General features: G+C 37.7%; 1 protein-coding gene and 1 non-coding gene across 2 annotated transcripts in view; one reads left to right on the top strand and one right to left on the bottom strand.

Moving 5' to 3' along the window:
* Nucleotides 1–20177, top strand: part of LOC130032032 (calcium-activated chloride channel regulator 2-like) — a 44366-nt gene that overhangs the window by 17752 nt on the left and 6437 nt on the right. Inside the window, 8 exon segments of the mRNA XM_056123614.1 lie at nt 438–665; nt 3730–3960; nt 4904–5081; nt 6402–6508; nt 8900–9124; nt 10166–10436; nt 14092–14262; nt 18081–18314. Of these exon segments, the coding sequence (XP_055979589.1) occupies nt 438–665; nt 3730–3960; nt 4904–5081; nt 6402–6508; nt 8900–9124; nt 10166–10436; nt 14092–14262; nt 18081–18314 (1645 nt within the window).
* Nucleotides 11973–12185, bottom strand: LOC130032272 (small nucleolar RNA U3). Its single transcript, XR_008793813.1, has one exon. It is a non-coding gene; the product is annotated as a small nucleolar RNA U3 (small nucleolar RNA).

The raw sequence follows: 20177 nt of genomic DNA, 5'->3' as shown, positions 1-20177 counted from the left end.
GCAGTTAATATTTGAACTAGATCAGTATATGTTAACTGGTTAATAAATAAACAAGCAGCAGTTATTATATGTGGTTTCAAGAAATAGAATGACCAAGATAACATCTCCTTGAGTGTTTTATTTAACACAATAGCATGCAAGGGAGATGGGAGATTATTTCATTTGCTCAAGATTAAGATATATATACATCATCTGCTCTTGTTATCTAAGTATAAAAAAACCTTGAGGTTGATCTTGGCAACCTGAAAAAGGTGCCAGTATTCCAATAACAGCTTAATTCAGTGTCATTCTTGAAGGAAAGAAGGGTTATTGTTATATTGCTTCTTAGTTCTCTCACCTTGAAGTTTCGGTTATACCTTTTGTTGTCTAAGAATGAGAAGCATGCTTTCTGAAAGAGATGTGCCTTTGCTTTCTGATAGATTTTGATCTCCTTCTAGGTGGTTGAATTCTGTAATGCAAGTACCCACAACCGAGAGGCTCCAAACCTACAGAACCAAATATGCAGCCTTAGAAGTACATGGGATGTCATCACAGATTCCTCTGACTTCAGTCAGAGCTTTCCTTTAAATGGGACGGAGCTTCCACCTCCTCCCACGTTCTCACTCATGCAGGCTGGTGACAAAGTGGTCTGTTTAGTGTTGGATGTGTCCAGCAAGATGGCAGAGGTATTGAGCTAAAGTGGTTACAGGTCACTCATCATTTTTTCCCAATCAGTTTTTAGTTCTTTTTAATTTCAAGGTGTGTGTGTGTGGGGGTGAAGTTGGTGTGTGTGTGGGGGGGAGAGTGTGGTTGGAGAGACCAGAAGTTTATTATTGTCATGGCTGCATCCTTACTTTCCAACTCTCATTTTTTGTAATTGCACTCTTTTCTAATCAGGACTCTTTTTCAAAACTTTAACATGTAAAGCTCCTCCTTGGCCAAGTTCTACTCGCAGGCAAACATGCCATGAGGCAAACTTGTCTAGTTGAGGCAAGAGACAGAGTTTTTAGAGGTTGCGCATAACCGTCGTGCACGTATTTCTAGGTCACTGAGTACCAAAATCTGTATCTCAGTCATCTGACATGACTAGCTTCTAGAAACCCTTTGTGAAGACTGCAGAATTATCAGATAAATGTTAAAGTCTTGATCTCTGAAACTCGGCAAATCAGGGATAGCACAGCGGTAGGGCGTTCGCCTTACAAGCGGCCAACATGGCCGACCCGAGTTCGATTCCTCTGCCCCTCTCGGAGAGCCCGGCAAGCTACCGGGAGTATTCGATATGCCAGACACAGTAACAACAAAGTCTCCAATGGAGACGTTACTGGGCCCGCTCGAGCAAATCGATGATCAACGGGAGGGCCTTTACCTTTACCTTTACCTTTACTGTCTAAGTAATAAAAAGAAAAATAATTTCTCTGAACCTCAGTTTCCTCATCAGTAAAATCAGAATAACAGTTACATGTTTGTAGTGATGTGACAAAATGATCTCATAGCATCTCATAGGAGCCAATTGTTAGGATTCAAATTTTAGGAAATTGGTGGAGACGGGTTGAGGGGGGTGCAAAGAGGAAGTATAGAAATTAAGATACTTGCCTAGCATGATCCACACCCCAGTTCAATCTCTGGCACTTCATATGGTCCCTGAAGCACGAGTTGTTCTTCAGCACAGAACCAGGAATAAGTCCTGAATACCACCAGTGTGGTCCATAAACAAAATAACACAACAAAAAAAATCATTAGAATTTTTTTTTCAGAAAATTTTCAGTTAAACACAAACATAATTAGAAATTAAGAGAAATATAATTAAATAAAAATAAATATAATATATGCACAAGATGTCTTATTTCCTAATATTTTTTATTATTTACTATTATCTGTGCACTGAGTCAGTATATTAGAGCTAATATGCTAAGTTTGATCCACTGCCTGTTCTCTCATAGTCCATAAGGATGGGCGTATTTTTTAAATAGAAAAAAAGTCAACTGATTAATAGAATTTCACACACATGAAAGTATCTGAAATTAAAGTGTCAGTGACACAAAATAAACTTTGTTGAAATAAAATAATGATCATTTCCCCATGTTATCTATGATTACACTATTAATGTTAAGAGTAGAGATTGGTAGTTGCAAAAGAGAGTGTATCCACCAAGCCTGAAATACTTACATTTACTATCTGGTCCTTTATTGAAATTGTCTGTTTTTTCCTTATCTGTGCTGTTGTGATGAGTTCTGGTCTCGTGCATCTGTATAGATCCACTACTACACCTTTTCCCAGCTCTCCATTCAATGACGCCACATTGATTATTGGAGATCACCCATGTTGGGAGTATTTACTCCACAAAAATAGCTGCCATAAATAAGACTCATCTATTTCTTTCTTCCTCTGTACCTCCCTTCCTCCATTCACATAATTTCCATTTTAAAACATTTTCCAACACACCACCATCTGCCTATCTACTTCTGAGTTTTGTTGAGGGAAAATCAGTAAGATGAACTTTATGGTTCATATATGTTTACTATGTATGAACTTCCTGGTTTGAATTATGAAATTTATGGTTCATATATATTAGTTGATATTTTATTATAGTATACTTGGACAATGGGAGAGTTTATTCATTTGGTTTTTTCATTGGCTTTTTTCCTTTGCATTCCTATGAAATATCAGGAACACCACAGGTACATTCAGGATCTGCATAATCTTGTAGGCTTGCCTATTTGTTATTGACTAGGATGTGATGGTTTCAAATTTGTTTCAAGGAAAATTATACTGGCCATATTCTCAGATTAGTGCTTTCACCACCTTGGAAACAAGGTACCAGAGTAGGGAGATACAATGGTAGAATATATGCCTCAAATGTGTAAGTCCTAAGTTTGAGCTCTGGCACTGTATGCCCAGCACCACAGGGTATAGGCTTGGTGATCCCTGAGCATCTCTGGGTCTACTCCAACCTCCATAATATAGTTTTGGCAGTTTTCAAACCACCAACCAGAGCAGCAGTGTCCAGTGACAGGTTTCACTCTACTGAGAGTCATCCTAGGACTCTGAGCATTGCCTGCTGTGGTTCCAAGGAAAAAAATAAACAAGTCACCCTCGTGAATTCACTACTAGTATCACTTGCTGAATGCCTGAATGTGTTAATTAATATTACTTTTGTTTGGTTAGAACTTCAAAGTATAATTATGCTGTTACGTCCTATTTCAGTTGATCTTCATAGTAACTTTATTAAGTGAAGAAAGATTTTATCCCAAATCAGGTATTTGCTCAGTGTGAGATTTTAAATGAGTATTTTTAACTGAGATTAGTGAAAGAATAGATACCTCTGACTGCTTCTTCTCTGAACAGTAAGGTATCTTTTCAACGTTTACTTTTACCCAGACTAAATTTTAGAAGAAACGGTTACAAGATACACATACTTGGTTCTAAAGTTCTTAAATTCTGAATTGGAGAGAAATAGTGAGTATTTATGGCACTCTTTAGAAGTCATAATTATGAAGAATTCATTGAACTCAGAGTTCTATGTCACTTTCCCATCATTAAAAGGGCATTTATTTTTGAGCCTGCAATAAACCAAATAATATCCTAACATTGTGTCACTCTTTACAACTTCAAATAACAACTTGACATTTCTAAAGAGATAGCAGAGATATTTCCTATTAGTAATTCTATTAGATATTTTCTATCAGTTTCTTAGTCACACTTTTGTCTGCCAACCAAAAGTTACTCTCTCTATTTCTCTTTGGGACATAGGCTGACAGATTCCTTCGAATGCAACAAGCAGCAGAATTTTACTTGATGCAGATTGTTGAAATTCATACCTATGTGGGCATTGTAATTTTCAATAGCAGAGGAGAGATCAGAGCCCCACTGCACCAAATCAACAGTGATGATGACCGAAAGCAACTGGTTTCATATCTACCTACTATTGTATCAACTGAAGCAGAAACCAGCATCTGCTCAGGACTTAAGAAGGGATTTGAGGTACAATGAAGGCCCAAGGCTTGGACCAACATCAGTTCACTTCCCCTCACTTAGTATCTGAGATTGCATCTAATTTTGGACAATTTGCGACAGTGTGATTGTAATAGCCTCAGTTATAGGAGCGAGATGAAGGGCTGTCATTGAGGTTAAGACCCCTAACTTTTCATCTGGGATCTTACCAACTGCATATCTGGGAATTATAATTAATTGCAATTAAAATACAATTACTGGCATTGTAATTCTTGATTTTCTAATCAAAATATGCAAGACTGGCTGCTGTCTAGGTTCAAAACAAATTTCAAGAAAATGAAGTGGCCAGAATTATGGTCATAATGAATTATGACCAGATATAGGTATTTTAAGACTGACAGAGTTTTGAAACAGCCTAAATTAAGGGATTGCAGCCAAGCATCAAATGTGGAAGCAAGTAAGACTTTTCAACAATAGTAGCTTCCTACACAAAACTGTCTCTCAGTTTAGGCAACCCATTGAAATAATCTCAGGATTTAAAAATGATGATGCCTGGGATTTATCCTTTGAGCAATTGATCTAGAATTTGGCCGATGCTAATTTTTTAAAATTCCACCTGATTCCAATATGTAACCAAGATCTGGATCTCTTATTTCATCCCTCATTGGATTTCAGAGGTAAGGATCCCACACAATATATCCACACATCATCTAAGATGGCCATTATCCATGATGCCACCTGGGGGCATTTCCAGGTGACTGAAACATGAAGACTCACTCTCTACAAATAGACCTGCTTGATATATAGGGTGCTGAGGACTGAATGGGACTGGGTATGGAGTGTAGACAACTACAAAGGACTATGAAGAAGTGTATGCCCTACTGACAGAAAATTTGGAATGAGAGTGAAGTTTGTTCAGTGAGACATCTTAAACTAATTGTTTCCTTCCAAATGACTGATACTATATCTTAAGGTGGTTGAAAAACTGAACGGAAAAGCTCATGGCTCTGTGATGATATTAATGACCAGTGGAGATGACGAGCATATTGGTAATTGTCTACACACCGTGCTCAGCAGTGCATCAACCATTCATTCCATTGCACTGGGTTCATCTGTAGTAGAAAACCTGGAAGAATTAGCACAGCTAACAGGTAAAAGAGTTTCTCAAAATTTGTGTTTCAGAGCATTTCTCTTTTTTGCCTTAAATTTTTTTTTGCCTTAAATTTTAAAGGAACAAACATGAAACTCAGATATCATCAGACTGAATGACTTAATAGAAAAATACCACACAGATATTATTATGAAGATCTATCAAAATTTTACTGAGAATTTTCCTTAGAAGTCACCATTTTGCAACCAAGAAAATATTATTTTTTATGGTTTCTTAGCTAAATCAACCTTAACATGTAGAATGATGGAACCAGAAATATGTTTAAGAGCAAATACACTAACTTCCATTATAAAGAAAAACACTTTTTGGTAAAACACAAACCTCTTTTTTGTACTAAATGAAGTAGGGTATAATATTTTCTCTTATAGTCTCTACAGTCAATAAAATTGGGCATGTCTACTTAAAAATGGAAGTTAAGCTTCATTGAATTATTATTATTACTATTATTATTATTGTTATTATTGGGCTGGAGTGATAGCACAGCGGTGGGGTGTTTGCCTTGTGCACAGCCAGCCCAACTGAGCCGGGTTCGATTCCTCCACCCCTCTCAGAGAGCCTGGCAAGCTACTGAGAGTATCTCGCCTGCTCAGCAAAGCCTGGCAAGCTACCTGTGATGTATTCAATATGCCAAACACAGTAACAAGTATCACAGTGGAGACATTACTGTGCCTGCTCGAGCAAATCAATGAACAACGGGAGGACAGTGACAGTGACATTATTATTATTATTATTATTATTATTATTATTATTATTTGCTTTTGATTTTTGGGTCACACCTGTAGATGCCCAGGGGTTACTCCTGGTTCATGCTTTCAGAAATTACTCCTGGCAGTGCTCAGGGAACCATATGGGATGCTGGGAATCGAACTCAGGTCTGCCACATGCAGGGCAAACGCCCTACCCGCTGTGCTATCGCTCCAGCACCTCAATGAATTATTTTTGAAAACAATGTTTTAAAAAATGTAAGTGCAAATAAAATAGCATTACAGATAAATAGCAATTAGCCCAGATTGTCAGGGATATGTGAATTATAAAACTATTAAAAATATTTACTGAGTTTTTGTCATATAATTAGTAGGAGCTTAGACCCTGATATTAAAAGCTGTGAAGAGAACAAATCTACTCCCATTACGCCTCTTGCATTCATTGTGTGGAATGTTTTGCAAAGTTAAGCATAGCTCCTGCTTCCCCAGATTAGGCCTTTTAGGAAAGAAATGTTGGAAAAGGCATAATATATTTTTTGGGTTTATTTGATATATTTTAAATGTATAACCTACCTTCACCCAATTTTGTATTTCAGGAGGCTTAAAGTTCTTTGTGTCAGATAAATCTAACTCCAATAGCTTGATTGATGTTTTTAGTAGAATTTCCTCTGCAACTGAAGATATTTTTCAACAACGTATTCAGGTCAGAATTTCCTCTATATTATACTTGCAGATGCTGGGGTGGATGTAGAGGAAGGCAAGGAAAAGAGATGAAATATACTCAGTGCCTCATTAACTTTATTTGAATATGCCGTAGTCTTTGCATGAAAGGATTTTAATGAGTTTCAGGATGACACCAGAACCAGGAGACACTTACCTGACTTGTTTGCTTCTTAGCTGTTGTAGTCATTTTCTATAATTGTTATTTTGCTATTTAGAGTTTGCTCCTTTTTTGTGGCTCACACTAAGGAGAAAGGAAGCTAAGAAACTAGGCATCTAGTTTCAGTTTCAAAATAGTTTCCCACTAACAAAATTCTTTCTGATTTTATTTCTTTGAGAATTTCTTTGGAATTCCTCCTTTGGATAAAAGGTATCTACTATTTCATTATAATTTAAAAATTGTAAATTGTTTCTGCAATTCCCATCATCTACTTGAGTTTGCTTACAAACTTTCCACTAATCAAAACATCTTCTTTTCTAAGCATCTAATCAAACCATCTCTCTTTTCTTCAAATGTGTTTTGAACATCGCTGAAAAAAATTTATTTCTTTTAAATTATTGTAGTTTAGGTAGGATGGTTACAATAGTGTTAATAATTAAGAGTTTAATGTACAAATACTGCACCCCATCACCATCAAAGTACCCAAGATCTTCCACCACTATCCTTCTGTCACTTCTAGTCCTCCTCCTTCCTCCTTCCCTCCGAAATAATGTGTTGACAAAATTTCATCTATCATTTCCTCACAGATGGTAAGTGAACCTGCCAAGTTAATAGCATGATGTGAACAATGAGGTCCTTAGGAAATATTTAACATGAGGATTATGTGTACACAGTAAAGGCAGTAAGGACATTAGAATTACAAATATATATTACAGATTAAATTACAATAGGCTCTCTGAAAAGTCTTTCAATTCTGTAACATTCTTTATATTGCTAAAAAATAAACAAATTTTTTAAAAGTTTTAAATAGTTAACATAGTATTATTCATATGGCTCAAATTAGCCTTATGTCCCCAAACTTGGCTACATCTTTCTAGTTGTTTGTATATCATTAATCTTACTAGGTTAAGGGGAGAAACTGTGTCTAAATCCATTTGGATAGCTCAGAGTCAGACACAGAATGTGTCACAGAAATCAATTGTCCATAAACATTTGTTGAGGAAACATGAATAATAATCTACCATATCTTTGCTATTAATACAAATAATTTGGACATGTGTGGTTTCTAAGTTTAAACAGTTTTACAAAGTGTGACTAATATATTTCATTAATATGTATTATTTCTCAAAATTATTTACAGACTTGTATCCCTCACAAACAAAATAATTGCAGGCAGAGGTTCTGGATTCAGCCTACCTGGGTTTGATTCCAGTCCTGCATCTTTGCTGTTAATAAATTATTTCTCTATGCCTCAGTTATTAAATTTATAAAATGTGAATAGCAAGAGGATATTTCAGGCATCACTCCTGGCCCTGCTCAGGGAACCACATGGGATTCCTGGGCTCGAACCTGGGTTGGCTGCATGCATGTTAAACACACTACCCACTGTACTATTGCTACAGCCCCACAAGAGTATATTTTAGGGAATTTTTATAAGAATTTGATGAAATAATATACATAAAATTCAACACAGTGCCACTCATATAAACACATTCTGTGTTTTACATACCACATACTCACAGAGACAAACGTGTACACAACTTACTGGGAGCAGCTAAATGTTTTTTGGTTTGAGGGGAGTTTTTGTATGATACCAATCAGAAAATGAGTGAGAATATGAGAGGTAAGGGACTTCCTTGCATGTAACATACAACTGAGAACGGTGCAATCCTCAGCACTATCTATGATTTCCTGATTGCTGCCAGGGGTTACTCCTGAATCTCTGAGTATTGCAAAATATGGCTCCCAAACCCACCCCTTTAAACACGTATAAATATTTAAAGCAAAATTTCTCCTGAAGCCCAGTGTTATATTTCCTATTACAATAGACAAAAGTATCTTTTTTATCTGATCATACAAAAGTTAAGTTAAGCATATTCATAAAAATAATTTAAAGCCAGTTATTATTAGTTGATCTGAAGCTAATGTTGATTTGGATGAGAGAGAAGTATGAAAACTGGTAAAATTAAAATTCCCTGATAAAAAGTAATGAAGTGATACTTATATTGCTATAAAAATATTTAATTCCTACTTTATACCTCTATCATATTTTGCTTTGGCAAGGCATATTTATGAGAAATGACATGTAAAAATAGCACATTATGTCACCATTATTTTTGTCAATTATTTATTATGTATATAAAGACAAAATCATATGGATCTTGCATACAGTAGAAACCTTGTACATATACATATGTATGTTCTCTCAAACAGCTTGAAAATACAGGTGAAAACATCAAACCTCACCATCAACTGAAAAACACTGTGAGTGTGGACAGTGGTGTGGGCAATGATACAACCTTCCTAGTCACATGGCAGATGGGTGATCCTCCCGAGGTTGTACTTTCAGATCCTAATGGAAGAAAATACTACACAAGTGATTTTATCACCAATCTACCTTTGCATACTGCTTTCCTCTGGCTTCCGGGAACTGCTAAGGTGAGTGCTGTGAGCTTGTTCGTAATGACTTTTGCTCAAGGATGTGACTTCCCATTGAATCAAGTAAGTTAAACATATTGTGTAAAGGGAACCCTGTTTCAAAATACCACAATTTAATTTCAGTTGACAAAAGGCATTTTTATAAATATAAAAAATTTAGGAGGAGTAACTAAGATGTTCCAAACTTTATTCAAATACTTTTGATAATTATTTTATTTTTATAGTTTAGGTAATATAGTTCCCATAGTGTTAACGTTTATGATTTTGACATGCAAAGTTATTGTGTTCCATCACCACCAAGGGCCTGGAGAGTAAAAACTTTTTCACTTTAATGGTGGAAATTAGTTTTTACTTCTACTTAAATAATTTTATTTTTTGCTTATTTCTTTATAAAGTCCATATTGACTTAGTTTTCTGTTGTGCTTAGGGAAAGATATACCTAGACTGTATAATGAAATGCTTTTTAGGGTCTACTATCCACTAGTTTTTGTTCTAAGAGCTTTACAAAAACATACTGCGATTGAAAACAGAACAGTGTACTCAGAGCATGCATGAAGGATATGTGTGCAGGGAAGGGAAAGAAAATGCTTTCTTGTTAGTGAAGATAGCAGAATGGAAATCAGGAGAATAAAAATCTGAGTAACATTCTATGTAGATGAAATATCATATAGAAAGGCACAGAGAAAAAAATATGGCTCTTCATACATGTACAGACAGTTCAGTATAGATTAAACTACAGTGACACATAAGTATGGAGATAGTGAGGGGAAGAAATGGGGGAAGGAATAATGAAGCCAGATAGAGAACAAGGGTTTTGTCAGCCAGGGCTTCATATGCACTGAACGTAGGAAAAGCTTGAGTCCCAAAGAGAATCACTTAAAGTTCTAATCCTGGTGGTAAAAGGGTCAGATTCACACTAGCATTGCCTGAGTGCATTCTCTCCTCAACACTGTTACACACACAAACAAACACACACACAGAGTTAAGGGTGTTATTTTCCCCCTTTGCACTAGACATAAACAAAAGACATTTGTTTTGCAGCCAGGGCTCTGGACTTACACACTGAACAATACCCACCTTACTAGCCAATCCCTGACAGTGACTGTGTCCTCTCGTGCCTCCCACTCGGCCAAACCCCCTGCCACCGTGGAAGCCTTTGTGGAAAGAGACAGCACCCATTTCCCCCATCCTGTGAAGATCTACGCAGCTGTGAGAAAGGGTTTTCATCCCCTTCTCCATGCCACTGTAACTGCTACAATCCAGCCAGAAACTGCAGATCCTGTTATGCTGAGACTTTTTGACAACGGAGCAGGTAACACAAAGATGTGATGTCGTTTTGTATTTTCTGTGTGTGTGTGTGTGTGTGTGTGTGTGTGTATTAGATTTGTGGCTACACCTGGTCATGCTCAAGGGTTGCTTCTGGCATCATGCTCAGAGGAACCAGGAGGTGCTGGGATTGAACCCTGTTTTCCAACATGCAGAGCATGCACTCACACTCTAGCCCTTTGAGCTATCTCTCAGTCTGAAGAGCTGTTGTGTTTTTATGCCGCAGTGTCAATATTAAGCTCACCTGTAAAATCCCTTCAGTTATGTTTTTCATCTAGTTTTATAAGATTCTCACATCCTCAGGGAATCCTTGACAGACAAAGCTGCTTCTGGTTGCAGCTACATAAAGAAAATGAAGGTGAACTTGAACTTGGGAAGAACATTCATGAAGCTTCTTGGGGTGATACTTGAGTAAAAGAGTGGGAGAAACTCACCTAATACTTAGGTTTGGGCTTTCATTTCCTTATGGTGCTGGCTCCAAGTGAGTTCTCAATGAATGGTATGTAGCCTTGTGGTATGCCTGTATTTCTCTAAGATTCACCAGCTCTCTCATTTAACTACAATAAAATTGAAGAGTGAAAACCCAAGAGGTGTTACTTAGTGGCAGTGTCCTTAGGCGGATTCAGTTGTGCAGAAAAAAATTGGAAACTTGTGAGCCAGGCAACAACTCTAGATTCTTTTTTAGCCAACTAGCTGATGAGAACCAAGTCATAGACTGTGTTTGGGTCACGAGAAGACCAGGCCAGCAAACCTAGTGGAAGCAGATTAGAGATTCTTAACAATAGGAAGACAAAGTGATTGATGTACAGTGGTACTTCAAAGTGCTCATTCTTAAGGCAGCAGAGCATCACATATCAGGCAAATAACAGAACCTGGACTTTAACTTTTCACGGCCCTTCCCTTCCATCTGTTGTTGTTTCAATGATGAGGGTTGCACACATGGTTGGCTGTGGTGTTCTCTGGTGGTTGCCACTTTAGTTGTGGTACTAACACACCTCTCACAATACTGTTGTACTTTTAATTACAGAGTTTCCTGGACGTCCTGCATTATAATTTTTGTGTTTGTTTATGGCTGAAGTGCTCCAGAAAGTGCACACTCCGTAGCAGCACTGGCATGGTGGGGGTTCCCAAACAGTAGAGCTTCCAGGATTAGATTAGCAAGTATGGTGGCATTAGGGATAGAACTCTATATCTCATGCTTATTCTGGAGATTTTGTATGATATTTATAAAATAAAAATTAACTTAAAGGATTTTGTTCAAAACCACCTCAAAGGAATTTCATAGAAGCCCTCCTGTTTGATCTGTTGGAATGGGTCCAAATGAAGTCCTCATGATCTGATCTTCTGCCCAGGGCCATATCTTACATTCTTGTTTGTCATCTAACTAGGTACTTCAAGGATTTTTGCTCTTTTGCTTCCTCCTAAAGCTAATCTGGAGAAGAGCTCCTGCTCTCTCAGGAAAGATCACCTGAGTCAGTTCAATAGCTTTTCTTTCTTTTCTTTTATTCTTTTTAAAACTGGAATCACTTAGGCCACATCCTCTCCCTCTCATTCTTCCAAAGAAAGAGAAGAATGAGCATCAGTGGTAAAAGGCAATTGTAAAAGCAACACCTAGAATAGGCCTTATGCTCAGGAGAGAATGCTCTGCTTCTCTTCATGGTTTGGGGGTTCTCTACCTGATAGAGAAACTTCTATAGTAATGAACTGTAGAAATGATTCCTGAAAATATGGTCTTAATAGATTTTCTATCTATCCCCATAGGCCATTTCTGTTGTTAAATATTTGAAAAAAAGGTAGTATGGACATTAAATTGCAAATATATTGTTTTCTGCCAATGCTATATAAGTGTATATGTAGTTGTACAATACTAATTTTTATAATGGAAACAATGTTTTTCTGCTAAACAAAATTAGTAAATGGTAACAAAATGCACAGTTATAAGATGCCTTCTAATAAATTACATATTTTCTCATGCTCTTTTGAAATCGCCACAACAAGCTTGTGTGTGAGACATTATTCTCTTAACATTGATGAGAAACTGAAACAGATTAATATCTTAAAAATCAAGGTCCCCGACCCCCTCCTCCCCAAGTCTCTGGTCTTTCCTGGTTTTATGTGCGTGTGTGTGTTGTGTGTGTGTGTGTGTTTGTGGTGTGAGACTCAATACACTAGGTTGTGGAAAGATCTTTTTCATTATGTATAAAGAAACTTATTAATCATTAAACCAAAAGTGATTTTTACGTATTCTAGTAACAATATCTCTTGTGACCATGAATTTAGGAATGTGGGTTTTCAGCAATACCACTCCTGGGAATTTATCCCAGAGAGGCACAAAAGTATAGTCGAGGTGACATCTGCACTTGTTTGTTCATTGCAGCACTCTTTACAATAGCCAGAATCTGGAAAAAACCTGAGTGCCTGAGAACAGATGACTGGTTAAAGAAACTTTGGTACATTTACACAATGGAGTACTATGTAGCTGTTAGAAAAGATGAAGTCATGAAATTTACATGCAAGTGGTACTACATGGAAGGATCATGCTAAGCGAAATGAGTCAGAAATAGAGGGATAGACGTAGAAAGATTGCATTCATCTGGGGAACATAAAGTAACAAAATAAGAGACTAACACCCAAGAGTGGCCGAGATTAGTACCAGAAATTTTGCTGCATGGCTTGGAGGCCAGCCACACATTATAGGGGAAAAGGGAGCTCAGTTAGAGAGGGGAGTACCAAATAAAGGGTGTTGGGAGGATCCTCCCAGGATGGGAGAAGCACACTGAAAGTAGACAATAGACCAAACATGATTGCCACTCAATGCCTCTTTTGCAAACCACAAGACCCAAAAGGAGAGAGAGAACAAAAGGGAATGCCCTGCCACAGAGGCAGAGTGGGATGGGGGGCATGGGGGGTGGGAGGGATACTGGGACCCGTGGTGGTAGAAAATGGGCACTGGTGGAGGGATGGGTACTTGATCACTGTATAACTGAAACCCAAGCACAAAAATTTGTAAGTCTACAACTGTACCTCATGGTGTTTCACTAATAAAAGTTAAAAAAAAAAAGAATGTGGGTTTCTATACAATTTGTTATTTTCAATAGTTGTCTGAGAACATTAAGGTGGTTATTCAATTATTTTTGTCAGTAAATTTGGAAAGATCATTTGACTCTAGAAAAAGATTTTTGCCCCCAGTAGTTAAGGAATCACAGGAAGAAAATCTAGAGCCATTAATTTTCAGTCACTTGATAATATCAAACATGGTTTTGGTATGATGGTCTATCAGAAATAGGAAGAAGACAGCTGTAAAACTTTTTCTTCACTGTCACTATCCTCCTGTTGTTCATCGATTTGCTCGAGCGGGCCCAGTAACATTGTGAAACTTGTTACTGTGTTTGGCATATCAAATATGGCACAGGTAGCTTGCCAGGCTTTGCCATGAGGGCAAGATACTCTCGGTAGCTTGCTGGGCTCTCTGAGAGGGGTGGAGGAATCAAACTTGGGTCAGCCATGTAGGCCACGTGCAAGGCAAACGCCCTACCCACTGTGCTATTGCTCCAGCCCAAACTTTTTCTTAAATGATTTAATTAAATATTATCAACCATGGTAACTAAATTGACTTTGAACTTCTTCATATATCTATACAGGTGCTGATATCATAAAAAATGATGGAATTTATTCAAGATATTTTTTCTCTTTCACTGAGAATGGTAGATATAGCTTGAAAGTGCATGTCAATCACTCATCTGGCATAAGCAATCTAGCCAACTATGTTCCAGGGAGTCATGCCATGTATATACCAGGTTACATAGAAAATGGTAAGAATCATTAGCATTGTCATTTGAATAACATGATTTATAGTGTACTCATCTCTGAGGAACCTATCTCTATGTGTGTATTTGTATGAGAGGTGAGAATAAGAAGCAATTTCAAAACAATATATTTATTTTGATTGCAATTTATTTCTTCATTTATCAATGACTTATGGTTATGTATGACAGAAAGACCATAGGTAGAACTTACAGGTATCTCTTACTTTTACTTAATGCACTATTTTCACTGCTCACTTATGACTGTTTCATCATAATTACTAACAGAAAAAGTGATTAATGAGCTTTTTTAGTTAAATCTATATTTCCTCTACAGAGATACGGTAAAGAGAAAAGGCAAAATTTTCTTGTTAGAAGTGTAAAGAAGATAAAATCAGATCAAATAAGCCACACAGCAAATGAACTTATGAATAACTATGGGTCTGAACTTTATTGACAACTGAATGACTTTTGAAGATATTTCTCTTTTTTCAAGATAAAAGTGACAAAAGAGAGAAGATAGATTTTTTTTCAAACACCACCATTTTTAGAGTTTCTGATAGGAAGCAGTGATTATAGGATAACAGAATTATGCTATAATGTTTAAAACAATCTAAAACACTTATATACACTTTTTTAAAAACTAAAATTATTTATGAATACGTTTATGTATTTTCAACGATAATAATTGGATTATTCTATAACATAATTATAAATTTTGTTCTATATGTAGCACTGTAGCACTGTCCTCCTGTTGTTCATTGATTTGCTCAGCGGGCACCAGTAATGTCTCCATTGTAAGACTTGTTAGACTGTTTTTGGCATATCAAATATGCCACGGGGAGCTTGCCAGGCTTTGCCATGCGGGCGAGATACTCTCAGTCGCTTGCCGAGCTCTTCGAGAGGGGTGGAGGAATCAAACCCGGATGGGCCTCATGCAAGGCAAACGCCCTACCCATTGTGCTATCAATCCAGCCCTTAGAAATAATCAAGAATGCAGAAAATTTGCACCTCCTGGTGGTTTTAGTGTAACTTCTAGAACATAGTTTACTTTCTTTTTTTTTTTTTTTTTTTTTGCTTTTTGGGTCACACCCAGTGAGGCCCAGGGGTTACTCCTGGCTCTGCACTCAGGAATTACTCCTGGAAGTGCTTGGGGGACCATATGGGATGCTGGGAATCGAACCCGGCTCAACCACGTGCAAGGCAAGCGCCCTACCCACTGTGCTCGTGTAACTTCTAGAATATAGTTTACTTTCATCTGTACTTTAAATAACTCAGATAATTTTAAAATCAATTTTAAATGTTACATTGTAGGCAAGAGTCATAGTACAGGCGTTAAGGTGCTTGCCTTACATTTGGCCAACCTGGGTTCAGAACCTCTAATTCTGCATATGATCCCCTGAGCATCACCAGGAATGATTCCTGAGTACTGTCAAGTGTGCCGTCTCCCTCACCCCCACAAAAAATGTTATATGGCCCTGATTTAGAGAGAGAGAGAGAGATGGAGATAGAGAGAACACATTATCCTAAATAAATATGCCCCTTATTTATACATCAAACATCTTTGAAGCTCTCCTAGGTGATAAACATAGTTTTAGGAACTTGAGGTAATTCAAGACCTTATTCCTTTCAAGGAGAGTGGAGGCTTCTGACCCTTTTAGACTCTTCAAAAAATTCATGATTTTAATAACAATGTTCAATTCACATTAAGTTAAGAAACATAATGTTCAACTGAGCTTTTTATTCTTCTTTCTCTTTCTTTTTCTCCTCCTCCTCCTCCTCCTCCTCCTCCTCCTCCTCCTCCTCCTCCTCCTCCTCCTCCTCCTCCTCCTCCTCCTCCTCCTCCTTCTACTTTTTTACATCACAACTTTCTCTCCTAGATTGGTCAAATTTATTGCTACATCATACTGACTTTATTTATGAAATACAAATTGCTGACTTCCTTTATAAACTCTACTTAGCGTAACTTGCCAAGTTCTGGATGAACTACTGCACTGACTGTTTTAGTGGTGTCTGCTTGAATCTATTTTCCACGAAGTACAACCAGTGACCTTTAACAGAGCAAATGTGAACACATCACTTCCCTGTTTTCCTGCTTCACACAACACATAAAGTTAGACTTTAAAACTACCATGATATCCTGTGTTAACTTCTCTTTTGTCTCCTCTTATACTGTTCTCCCCATTCAAATGTTTCTAACTTCCAAAACTCTTCTATACCTCAGAATTCTTAAACAACTTGTTTCCTCTGCCTGGGATATTCTTACCTCTTTACCCTAAAGACTCCTATACACCCCTTAGGAAAATTTTAAGTTTGTATTAGGGAAGTCTCTCAAGAAATGCTTATGGAGCCTGGAGGCCACTACCAGTGGTGTTAGGACCATCCCAAGCTACATTCACTGGTACTAAAGTGACTGTAGTGCCAGGGATTGAACCTGGGACTTCTGCATGCAAGACATGCATTCCAGCCACTTGTGTTATCTTCCTGGCTTGCTCCTGTATGTTATGTTATTAATATATAGAATATGAATAAATTATTTATAATATCAATACTCTAATTTATATACCTGTCTTTCATAGCATCCTAACTTCTTTTGGGGGTATACCTGACTGCTTAGGGATCACTCCTGGTTGGGTTCAGGGCACCATTTGTAGTGCTGGGGATCAAATCTAGATTGGCCATGTGCAAAAGGCAAGCACCTTAACTTGCTATATTATCTCTCCAACCCATAGCATACTAGCTTGTTTTAATTTCTCTATCTATCTATCTGGAGCGATAGCACAGCAGTAGGGCGTTTGCATTGCATGCAGCCGACATGGCCGACCTGAGTTCGATTCCTCCGCCCCTCTCAGAGAGCCCGGCAAGCTACCGAGAGTATCTCGCCTGCACGGCAGAGCCTGGCAAGCTCCCCGTGACTTATTTGATATGCCAAACACAGTAACAACAAGTCTCATGATGGAGACGTTACTGGGCCTACTAGAGCAAATCGATGATCAATGGGAGGGCCTTTATTTTTACTTTTACTTATCTATCTATCTATCTATCTATCTATCTATGTGACACTAAATTCCATAAAATATACGATTTTTCCTGTGATTGTTGTTTGTCTTGGGACCGTACCTGGAAGTGTTCAGGGTTCAATCCTGGCCCTGCACTCAGGGATCACTCCTGATTGTACTCAGGGAACCATATGGAGTGCCAGGAAACAAAGCCATGCAAGTGCCTTACCCACTGCATTGTCTCACCAGCCCCTGTCTGTGATTTTTGGCACAGGATATGACCTCCAAATGATTTGCTCATTGAGTGAATGAATATATGAGTGAATTAATGAGTGAATTAATACTGTAGCACTGTTCTCCCGTTGTTCATCAATTTGCTCAAGTGGGCACCAGTAATGTATCACAACAAATTGTGAGACATGTTGTTACTGTTTTTGGCACATCGAACATGTCACAGGTAGCTTGCCAGGCTTTGCCATGCGGGAGAGATACTCTCGGTAGCTTGTCGGGCTCTCCGAGAGGGGCAGAGGAATTGAACCCAGATTGGCCATGTGCAAGGCAAACACACTACCCACTGTGCTATCACTCCAGTCATGAATTAATAAATTACTGAATAAATAAAATTAATAGAAATAGTAGAAATGTTTTTGAATGTCTCTAATATATGGACAATAAGCAATTTGGAAGATAATAATATGGTTGGTTACTCTTTTTTTAATTAGAAATTGTCTTTATTATTTACATTTAGTCTATGATATTATACAAATTCCACAGATAATAAGTGAAAAATAGACTTATGGTTGCTTACTCTTTTCTTTGGTGTTCCAGGTAATATTCAGATGAATGCACCACAAAAATCGGTGGGTATGAGTGAAGAGGAACAAATGTGGGAAATTGACCGAGTAAGCTCTGGGGGCTCTTTTACTGTGAGAGGAGTTCCAGGTGGCCCCTACCCTGATGTGTTTCCTCCATGCAAAATAATTGACTTGGAAGCTATAAGAGTGGAAGATGACGTGACCTTATCTTGGACAGCACCCGGAGAAGACTTTGACCAGGGGAAGGGTAAGTTTGTTGGTTTACAGCATATTTTTCTATAAGGCAGCATTTCTAATAATGTCACGGGGCTTAGAACTGACAAAACTACAGCTGGATGCCATGAAAGTTTTGAGTAATTGTCAAGGCTGTAGTCTAGAATGTGTCAGCTCCCCCAGAACTGAAGACGCCTGAAAAAACTGACATTAGTCATCCAGAAAACTTGATTGGAAACTAAATACTAAAATAAAATAAAATACTAAATAAATACTAAAACAGTGGTCTAGACAGCAGAAATGCTAATAGTTGTGTATTACAGAGCATGAGCTTCCAAATACTAGAGGTTATTTGTTTTCTGATGATTGAAGAATGACTAATTATTCAAAGATTTACAAGTTATGTTTGGGTGAATAATTCCCACAAATCATGCAGAACTTGGTGAGTTTTCCTTCTCCACTTATGGCCATCATTTTGTTAGGGACACTGGAATTCATCTCCTGACTGGGAAATTTTACCTTTGTTTGGACAGACATTGATGATGTTTCAGTCTCTTTCTCTTTCCTATGACAGCACACAGGTGACTACCATTATCTCTTGATCCCCCCAATAATGCAATATGTCTTCTCTAATGATGGCATTTCATCATCACCAAAACAGATTTAGTAATGATTACAGATTAAATAGTTTATAACCTGATGCCTCTGACTAAAATTCCTGTGGGATCCTATCTTCTGTATTTAGAATTTAGCGTCTTGGAATTTTGCTTGTTTTTCATCTAGCTTGGGTCTTTTTTTCTTTGTCTATTAATTTTATATGAGTTTATTATACTCATCAAAAAGTGTCTCATTTACAAATAATTTGAAACTGCTGAGGAACATGGGGCCAGAGAAATACAGTGGGTACTTGCCTTACAGACAGTTGACCTGGGTTTAGTCCTCAGTATCACATATGGTTTCCTGAGCACCATCAGGAGTAAGCCCTGAGCACTGACAGGTTTCTCTCCCTTCTCCACTCCCCCACTCAAAAAAAAGGAAGAAAAGAAAGCACTAACATTGTAGCTTTGTCTTCAAACTATTTTTGTTTGCTTTTGGGTTTGAGGGCTACATCCTCCAATGCTCAGAACTTACTCCTGACTCTGTGCTCACTCTGAAGGGACTTGAGGGTCACATGCCTCAGGGGTAGAACCAGGGTCAGCCACATGCAAGTTAGGCACCTCATGTACTGTACTAAATCTCAAATCCTATTTTCAAATTATTTTTCTCAAAATCTATCTCTACTTGCCAGAGAATGCAGGAAAAATATTTATTGAGTTTTAAGGATTATCTTAAATTAAAGTTTGGGACTATTAAAGAATTGAAACTCTGCATGGGTTTGCCCCTTGTTTTGTGGAAACAGCTATAACTTGGATGCCATAAAAAAAAAAAAGAAAATAATTCTTCTGTGACTTTCACATCTAAAATTTCCTCGACCCCTTTCGCTGCACTGATTTTCCTCCCTTAATACCAAACTGCCTGATTTGCCTGATGCTTCCTCTGACATTTTAAAAATCATGTTCTTATATAACCACCATTCAGCAATTTTTTAAAAAAACTTATTGAGAATTTGTTGATTCTGATAGGAGTTATTCAATGACAGCAATAGTTCTTCCCACCGCCCCACACCCAACCCTTAGTAATGCTTCAAGCTGAAAGAACATTTATTGCAGGAGAAACCTAAAATAATCTTTAGAGGATAGCTTGGGTTTCAAATGAAGAGAGGAAATGGGAACTGTTCCCACTGGTAGAGAGTGCGCTTTGAATATGGGGCCAAGTCTTCGACTTGCTTGTTCTGTCCAAAGTCCAAGCCTGAAGCTTTCCAAACTAGGAATGTGTTGTTTAAAGAGGCTATTAGAAT

Source organism: Sorex fumeus, unplaced genomic scaffold (assembly GCF_029834395.1).
Source record: "Sorex fumeus unplaced genomic scaffold, SorFum_2.1 ptg000047l, whole genome shotgun sequence".
Lineage (NCBI taxonomy): Eukaryota > Metazoa > Chordata > Mammalia > Eulipotyphla > Soricidae > Sorex > Sorex fumeus.
Note: the sequence above shows the minus strand (reverse complement) of the source record. Positions and strands in the feature narration are given on the sequence as shown.